Here is a 9615-nt window from a genome sequence, read left to right as displayed (position 1 = left end):
ATTTAAAATTCCGTATTAATCGAAAAAAAGTTAAAAAACTAAAAATTAAATGAAAGAAAAAAATATATTAAGAATTGTGATTAAATCATACAAATCTTAAATTTCGATTTCATGAAAGCCGTGAAAATGTCTAAGAAAATTGTAGGTAAATATATTGTAATAGGTAAAGGTTACAATGTTACAGTAATTTAGCTTTTATTGTGTCTGTATTACGCGTCCATATTGCTCAATACGTCCTAAGATGGACTTGGTTTAGCTTAAGGTTAGAGGAGAGCAATAAAGGGCTTATGTATTAGTTAATGTAAGTCAATTACTTTAATATCGATGTAAATCACACTATTATAGGCCCTCGTAAAATTACTTTGTTCTCCAAAGCGGTATAGGGTACTTACTAGTTAGAATAAACCAATTACTAGTCCATATAATATTAATTATAATGTGTTTTGACTTCCGCTGGCCGTCCTTTTATTTCCCCGTACTTAAAAAATGTAAGTGAAGATCTTTTATACATGTTTCTACAAAAAGTGCATTTGGGTTGTAAGTGAACTGTAATTTTGCCGATTAATGAAATGGTTACGGCCGGCGTCGTAGTACAAGCGAGCTAAGGGCACTAGAGGTAGTAGGATCACAGAAAATATGTAGATCGTAAGTTTACTTTAATTATTATAATATGCTGTTATTCGTAATTTATTTTGTTGATATTTGTAAATCTACATGTTGATAACTATTTATTATGTGGAAGAGTAATAAAAAATTGTTGAATATTTATCGAACGGATCGAATCTCTTATCGCGGCAGTCTGAGCTAAAATCACGGTTCGGTCCAATATATTGAATTATACACACATTAATTTTAAGTAGAGTATAATATTAAACGTGTACCAAAAAACATGAACCATGTTAGCCATATACGTGGCCATCTTGCCTTAAAATATATAAACTATTGTATAAACCATATACTAAATAAAGATCTATATACTAATCGTGTTATGACATATCATAAAATCAGATGGAACCTAAGCAGAAACGAGTCGAACAGTCCATAAGTGCATTTCATTCACAGTAATATAAGCACAATTTATTTATGTATAACTTATATAAAATGTGAATTCATAATAAAATACCTAATAATTGTTATGATTAATTTAAAATTATACTATAATGTACTTAATTTAGGATAATCTAAAATGGAAAATAATTTTATAAGGTATAATCTGGTGTTTTCTTTTTTCCCTTGTCCCATAAATAATTTAGTCTTATATTATTAAATATTTTAAAAATACTTAACCGCTCTACATAGTGGAATGTTGTTCGGATATAAATTTGTCTCCTGCTCTATTTAAAATTTTAGTTTGTGAAGAAATAAGTAGGTCGGAAGAATATTCGTCAAGTTGGCGATCTTCCAGATTATAGTCACAGTGTAAAATTGTCTTTTAAAATCAATGAGATCACTAAAGCTATTACGGAGATGGTGGAGTTAATAATTACGACGCAAATAATATTCGACATAAATTTTTTATCATTTTGTCTACTAATAATAATATCTACGCTAATGTCTACATTACAAGTCGTGATAGCCTAGTGGTTAGGTTAGGTTAGGTTAGCTACCTTCTTAATTGTTTTTATAACAATTCAATATGATAAAAAAAAATGCTGCACAAGGTTCCGAAACAAGAAAAATAACGCAGCAAAAATTTTGCGTTCGCACACGTTCTCTTTATAAAATATGAAATAAACTTAGTTAAACTTAGTTTTTCGTCATTTCATATTTCACCTTTTTGTTGACCACATATGAACCAAAAGTCCGCTGCGACCGCTCTTGCGCCAACGTATTGTTTTTTTGAGGTACCAGAATAAAGAAGTCGTTTATTATAATTAAAAGAAACTAAACAAAACATAACCATAAGTACTCATAATACATGCGTGAGAGAATTCGATTTATCCATTCAATTATATGTGGAAGGAAAAGATCATTTGACGAGCTTAAGAGACGTTTAAAAGACGAGGGCAGCATCAGAGCGACGTCAAAATTAAATCGAACATCGAACCCGTTAAAATATCGCTAATGTTACGAACATACACTACAAACAATTTTTATGTTATATGAACACTAGAGAACATCAATTAAAATATTATTATCAATATAGATTCAGTGAAAATTAGAAAAAACTATTCATGGCCGATGTCAGAAAATTTTCGCTTGTGCCGATTTGCCACCGTGTTCCTTTGAAATAATCTATACAAGTCAATAAAACATTGTGAATAAGGTTGTAGCGTCGAATCCGTGTTAGTAGTGGAGGATGCGTGCGTCCACGTGCCTTGTAAAAGCTCTTTTAATAGCTCACATAGCCGTGACAGTGTGCATGTGAAAAGACACTAATTTACTATTTACTTAGTATGCACGAATATGGAAATTTGTTTTGTTAAGAATACTTCAATATTATATTAAATATAATTTGATAGCTATTTTATTGAAAATTTCAATAAAATAGCTACCCAATTGTAACCGTTCAAGACCGGTATGATCACTTTTGGATCTTCTTCTGAGAGAATTACGTTAATTATTATTAATTTACTTGATGGTAGGGTTGGTTAGGTACTATCCACTCATCATATTTTCTACCGCCAAGCAGCAATACATTAGTTTTGTCGTGTTCGGTATACAGTGTAAGTGGGCCACTGTAACCTTAGGCACAAGTGACAAAGGATCTCAGTTCCCAAGGTTGGTTGCGCATTGGCAATGTAAGGAATGATTAACATTTTTAACAGCGTCAATATCTACGGGCAGCGGTGACCACTTATCATCAAGATACGATTCTATCTTGGTTTTTTTTATCTAAATAGCTGATTTAGGCTAGCAGCTTGAGTTTGAGTTTAAAAAGTGTTCTTCAAAATGGATTAAATATAGATGACACTATTGAAGCTAAGGTAAAATTTGTAGGGACGTGCTATTATATAAAAAAGTAGTAAATTTGAGATAAATTAGATCACCGCTTTCAAGGCGCGGTTATCAAATTGTTTTATTCATATATACTCAATGAAAAACGCATAAGTGTGAATTACAAACAACTTTATAACCTTTATTCCTTAAATTTTGGCAGAGCTTTTTGGATTTTTGGGTATGCTCATGTTTCTTCTTACTTCTGCTCCATATTCTGAACGTATCTGAATCTATCTCTGTTAATCGATATTCAGACTAACCGTCAAATGTGACATATCCAATTTGACAATGACATTGTAAATATTTGTTTTCAAATTTTTTGTTTAATAATTCGTTTTGATCAAAAGTATTTTAGTTTATTTAAAATTTATGTTGTAGAACTTACTTTGCTTTATTTAGATACATTATAACAATCCCTACATCTTTATTCAGATATTGAATGTATTGAAATATTGTTGTGCGTTGAACTACGGTTTTTCTTTACACCACTGTTTTGTTTTTATTTAAAATAATTCAACTGCAATACAGCGAAACGTAAAAAATAGTAATGGCGGGACAAGGACATCAATTCCCTGGAAACTTCCAGGGTAATGCTGGTGCGATGAGAACAGGTTTTGGCGGGCCAATGGGGGGCCAGATGCAAGCCATGCCTAACCAAATGACTGGTAAACATTGACTTTTAGAGTTCCTTATTTTCATGTTTTACAGACCCATATATTTATTTAACCCTGACTATAAATTTACCAGCAAGTTACCTCAATTTTTTTTCAATAGTATAAGCATCATGATGGAACTGTTTATTAATAATTATCATTTTACTAATACAGTGCACGTTTTTAAATGAAATAAAATACGTCTTAATTTGTAGGTGTGATGGGTGGTCCCATGGGCAACACTGGTATGGTGGGAATGGGCAATCAAATGGTACCACCGTATGGAGCAGCTATGCCAGGCCAAATGACTAATATGGGAATGGGTGGACAGGTAATAATATAACGTAATTAAATCCTAATATAATTACATAATAACCTAACAATGTTATGTTACTGTGATTTACTTGAAAGAATAAAAAGTCAGACCCTTAATATAAATAGTTATATAATAAGAAAAAAATATACCTATATCATGATTAAATATTTTACGTTTAAGGGAATGGGCACAGCTATGGCTGGAGTAGGAACTGGTCCAGGCGGACTTGGATCACAAGCAGTTCAACAACAAGGTAATTAATTTATTACTTTACTTACAATAATAACAATGTGCAGCTAGCAAGATATTACTTATCTTGTATAATTTGCTTAAGCATGTTAATTAAATTATTACAAATATATTTTACGAATATAGTTTATAAGAAATATTCACACTCCGTTATATTGTCTATGCACCAGCAAACTTGGAAACTTATATGTCATATGTCCCTTGTGCTTGTAGCTACACTGGCTCACTCACCTTTTAAATTGAAACAAAACAATACTAAGAATGGCTACTTGGTAGTCCACCTGTTCCATATTTTAATATGTGATGAATGTGTTCGTCACATCACCTAGAAGGGATTAAACATATAGGGAAATATAAATAAAATTAATTTGGTCCCTAGTCAACATTATAATACATTTTATTGCATATCAACACAATATATATATATCCATGAAATCTTTATACTCCAGGAGGCATGCAAGCAGCAGCTGCAGTGCAGGTTGCTGCCTCAGCGCCCCCGCCGGCTCCCGTCGCTCACCCTCCACAGAGCAAGGAGTTTAACACAGCTTCATTATGCAAGTATGTAGTACTGGTGACTTATAAAAAGTTTAAAATACAACTGAATGAGCCGAGATGCTGTGTGTATCTGCAGTGTTTGCAGATAACATTGAATTTACATTTGCTTAATTTGTGTTTATAATTCAACTCGTGCTTGGTGGTGAATGAAGACTCTGTGAGGAAACCTGCATGTGTATAATTTCAATGAAATTCTGTCACATGTGTATCCAATTCACATTAGAGCAGCATAGTGGAATTAGCTCCAAACCAAACTTTCACCTCAATGGGAGAGGAGGCCTTAACCTAGCAGAGGATCAGTTACAGCCTGTAACTTTACTTTTCAAATATAATATTAAATGTTGGAAAAATATCTGTTAGGTATTTTTGTGCTTTTGACTAACATAATAAAAAGAAAAAATACACCAAGTTATTTTAAAATAAATTACAATGCTTTTTTTTAGTTTCATGATGAATTATATACTATATAATGTATATGTAATACAATTACATTAAATTCTATCATGTCTTCAATTATTCCAATCAATTCTTTTGAAAGTTGGTTCAATACATATTAAATTAAATTTTTTTAACTTAAATTTTGAATGAAATGTATAATCTTTAATTTCAGGTTTGGCCAGGAAACAGTCCAAGACATAGTCAGTAGAACACAAGATGTTTTCCAAACTTTAAAAGCCATTCAACCACCGAATGGAACCCAGCACGGTGAAAACGCAAGTAATGACAAGAAAGCAAAGATGCAAGAGCAGCTTCGTACGATAAGACTCTTGTTCAAGCGGCTAAGACTCATCTATGAGAAATGTAATGAGACATGTCAGGTAATTAAACAGTGACATTAATTTTACTACTAAATAAGCATTCATAATAAGATTTATTACCGCAGTAGATAAAGTCCGCCGAGATTGACCAGTGGTTTGAATGCTTTTTTGAATTGAATCTTAACCTATGGTTACGTGGTCAAACCCAGGCAAGTGCCAGTGAATTTTATGGGCTTAATTTGTGTATATAATTCATGTCATGCTCGGCGAAGAGAAAACATCGTGAGGAAACCTGTGTGTCTAATTTCAATGAAATTTTGCCACATGTGTATCCATCAAGCCGCATTGTAGCACCCTGCTACAATGCGGCAGGTGGAATAAGCTCCTAACTATCACCTCAAATGGAGAGGAGGTCTTTAATTTTATTTTAGATAAAATACAGTATTTAATTTTGCCAAATTCCTTGGCATTTCACTGAAGTCCAGAGTAAAGATAGAGTGGTGTCTATTCTAATTGAAATCAGAATAAAAATAAACAAACCTTAAATTTCCATATTCCATGCGATTTGATAAAGAATTTCATCAATTATTAACTTCAAAAGAGCAAACAGACCTTGATTAATATATTCCTACCGACCGTAAGTATAATTTTTTTAAAAAGAGTTTCAATAACTATCTTACTTTATAATAACAACAATAACATTAATTACTTTAAATTAATAACAATAACTATCTAACAGAAATTATGTCTGGAGCAACCTAACTTCGCGCCAAAAAGTAGGCCTCTGTGACAGGCGATCGTGCGCTCTTTTTTTAATGTATTCTAGTACAAGGTATTGATGCATTAGGCGATATTAATATATATTTATATATAATACATGTACTTTAATTTTACTTGCAATCTTGACATTAAAAACGCTACCGCCGCAACCGGTACTTGCTGAATTCGAAGTTCTCAAATCAGGTTACCTACCCAGTGACAGGACTCGATGAGATTCGTGTATATACACTAGTAGCTCACGATAGAATGGCATGATGTTGGAACTGTACTTGAACTAGATACTTGGACTGTTTAATGTTACCGTCCTCCACGATGATATTTAAATAAACAGTAGATCTCTGCTTTGGATAACTGAGTGACTAATACGTTTCTCTTGGAGTATGAAATCAATAGTTTTTGGAAGTTACTAACATCAAATAATAAATCCTGTGGTTTAGTCGTATTTGTTAATTCTACAGAACACTGCTATCAACATTATTTAGCGTTGTAAGGTTGCGAACACACTATACGCGATGTCGGTGCGTTTGTGGAAGTATTAAAGCAAATATATAATTAATAGCAGTTACACTGTCTGCGACTTTAGTATTTGTTTTTTATTCTTCTTTCAACATTTTTGTTTATGAACATTTAAGCTTTACTCTTAACTCGGCGCTGAGTATTTTATACAATGCTTAAACTTTGTTCTCAGGGCATGGAGTATACACACATGGAAAGTCTGATTCCAATAAAAGATGAAGCGGACAACAAGGCGTTAGACGAGAGGCGAAATACAGAATCATACAGACTAGCGTTGGAGGAAAACAGAGAATTAACGGAGCAGGTATTGTATTTAATTTAGTTTTAATGACACTAAAAGAATCACGTCTTCGTATTTATATGCGTTATAGTTTTTATTAAATTATAATTATTATTTTTAATTTATTAATCTATTATTTTTATAATTGGGAGTATAAAATTTGTACCGCAAAAATTTTGTAAGTACTGAGATATATTTAAAAATTTTTTATTTGTAAACTATAAAAAACCCGCAAAAATACAACAAATCAAGGCCTCAGGCTTAAATCACGCGGATTTTATTTTCATTGTAACCCACATTACATCATTTTGCTTCCCGCGTTCAAGAAATATTGTGTGTTTTTTTTTTAATTTTGTTTACATGTAACGCTTGATCAACATAGTCATTTCAATTTACAATAATTCACATGGAGCTGAAAATTCGTATAAATGACAAATTTTGTCGTTATTCAATTCAAAAAACATCTGCATGTTTTTAGTAAATAATTGGTTTGAGTCCAGATTTAATCTACTTTAAGTAATATCAACTTTCGATGTTAAAGTTAACGAGCTTATTTAAATAAATGTTTTTCTAACATTGTTTCGATTTTTTTTCAGGTGGTTCTCAAAAATAAACAGCTAAAGGAGGTAATCACAAATCTAAGGACGATAATTTGGGAAATAAATGTAATGTTAACAATGCGTAGATCATAAATAGCTAATACAATTGTTATGTAAATGTTAGTATTAAGTTAATACAATTATGTAAGATACTATGTTTTTTTTATTTCATTTTAAGACTGCGTCCACATGAAGTATATTTAAATGTCATTAAACAAAATTTGAGCCGAGATGGCCCAGTGGTTAGTCACTTATTAGACACTCCAAAGACTAGCGCTGGGCGCTGTACGCCAAATACTTCCTACAATGAGTTTAGCGATACTCCATGCCAATGGCATAATATGTTTTATAGAAGTACATAAACGTGAGCCGAGATGGCCCAGTGGTTAGAACGCGTGCATCTTAACCGATGATTTCGGGTTCAAACCCAGCCAGTCACCACTGAATTTTCATGTGCTTAAATTGTGTTTATAATTCATCGCGTGCTCGGCGGTTAAGGAAAACATCGTGAGTTTGAAATGAAATTTTGCCAAATGAGTATTCCACAAACACGCATTGGAGCAGCGTGGTGGAATATGCTCCAAGCCTTCTCTTTAAAGGGAGAGGAGACCCTTAGCCCAGCAGTGGGAAATTTACAGGCTGCTAATGTAATCTAAAACAAAATTTAAATATACTTATATTCATTGAGTAAGCCCTAACTTGTCATAGCCTGGATGCCGTATGGATACATATGTACAGGTCGCAGGAAACTAGCTTATTTAGCTATTCAATTAACAGCCCAGATTTTTTACTACACAGCTCCGTGCTACCAACAACATTGGTATACAGCCAATACATATTCCGTTCATAGAATAAATAAAAACTCACAATCAAGAAACTTTATTCAAGTAGGCTATTTACAAGCACTTTTGAATCTTCATTTTACAGAATTGTATTTATCAAAGTTGAATTTTCAAAGTCGGAAACTTGGCGTTATAAGCTGATCCTTAATTCTCATGTACACACAATAATTATTTATCACTGATTCTATGAAGGGTTCAATGATACTGTGAATATACGTGATATTGCTGTAAATGTATTGTGACGCAAATTTGAGTATACTTTGTCAAATACAAAGCGTTTTTTCCTGTTAGGGATGATACATGAGGATGAAGATGTAATTTAGAATCTAATGTAATTTCTAAAAACAGCTTAATATCGGTTACATCAAGATAGTTACCGTTTAATGATAAATTATATTTTTTCTATATTCCTTTTTTATGATATTGGACATGCAAGTGGACCACCTTATGGTAAGTGGTCACCACCGCCTATAGACAATGGCACTCTAATAAATATTAACCATTCCTTACATGCGATGCGCTACAAACCTTGGGATCTAAGACGTTATGACCCTTATACTTGTAGTTACACTGGCTCATTCACCCTTCGAACCGGAACAGAACAATACAGAGTACTGCTGTTTGGCGGTGGAATATCTGATGAGTCGTACCTAACCAGATGGGCTTGCACAAAGCCCTACCACTAAGAAAATTTTCTACTCATTAGGTAGTGTTGAAACTACACATTTTGTTTAAATATTTATTGTGAACTAAATAATTTGCTAAATTTAAATTTCTTCTAAATTTAAGACTGTCCTGAAAACAAAAATATATATGTCGAGAGTGGTGTGGTGGACACGGTGCACTATACCCTGACGGAGTGTGTCGCGTGTAGGCCCCAAAAACAATCCATCGGGATGATAGTTGGTTTCAGCAATTTCAGTGCTGGGTGGAATATTTTCACCATTACCATTTTATTGTCCCAGAGTCGAATGCAATCCCTGAAAGGTCTTTCTCTACCCTAAAGAGGTTAAAGGCAGAAATAAGATAGGAGGGAGAGGTCACTGGTCACTCACTGGTTTGGCTTTAATGATCGTACATCGAGATCAGGCGGAGCAACTAAATTCCGAAGAAATAATAAAAAATGC

The 9615-nt window shown here is 32.9% G+C and overlaps 1 protein-coding gene across 1 annotated transcript; it reads left to right on the top strand.

Annotated features, from left to right (window-relative positions):
• Positions 1-3238: 3238 nt before the first annotated feature.
• On the top strand, positions 3239-7792 carry LOC125064565 (mediator of RNA polymerase II transcription subunit 30). Its single transcript, XM_047671675.1, has 7 exons — positions 3239-3605; positions 3809-3924; positions 4090-4162; positions 4608-4716; positions 5324-5531; positions 6940-7071; positions 7644-7792. Exons 1-7 carry the CDS (start codon positions 3488-3490, stop codon positions 7737-7739), a joined length of 852 nt encoding a protein of 283 aa, XP_047527631.1. The 5' UTR covers positions 3239-3487; the 3' UTR covers positions 7740-7792.
• The last annotated feature ends 1823 nt before the right edge of the window (positions 7793-9615 follow it).

This window comes from Vanessa atalanta, chromosome 1 (assembly GCF_905147765.1).
Source record: "Vanessa atalanta chromosome 1, ilVanAtal1.2, whole genome shotgun sequence".
Classification (NCBI taxonomy): domain Eukaryota; kingdom Metazoa; phylum Arthropoda; class Insecta; order Lepidoptera; family Nymphalidae; genus Vanessa; species Vanessa atalanta.
The sequence above is the reverse complement of the archived record's forward strand: the minus strand, read 5'-3'. Positions and strand labels throughout refer to the sequence as shown.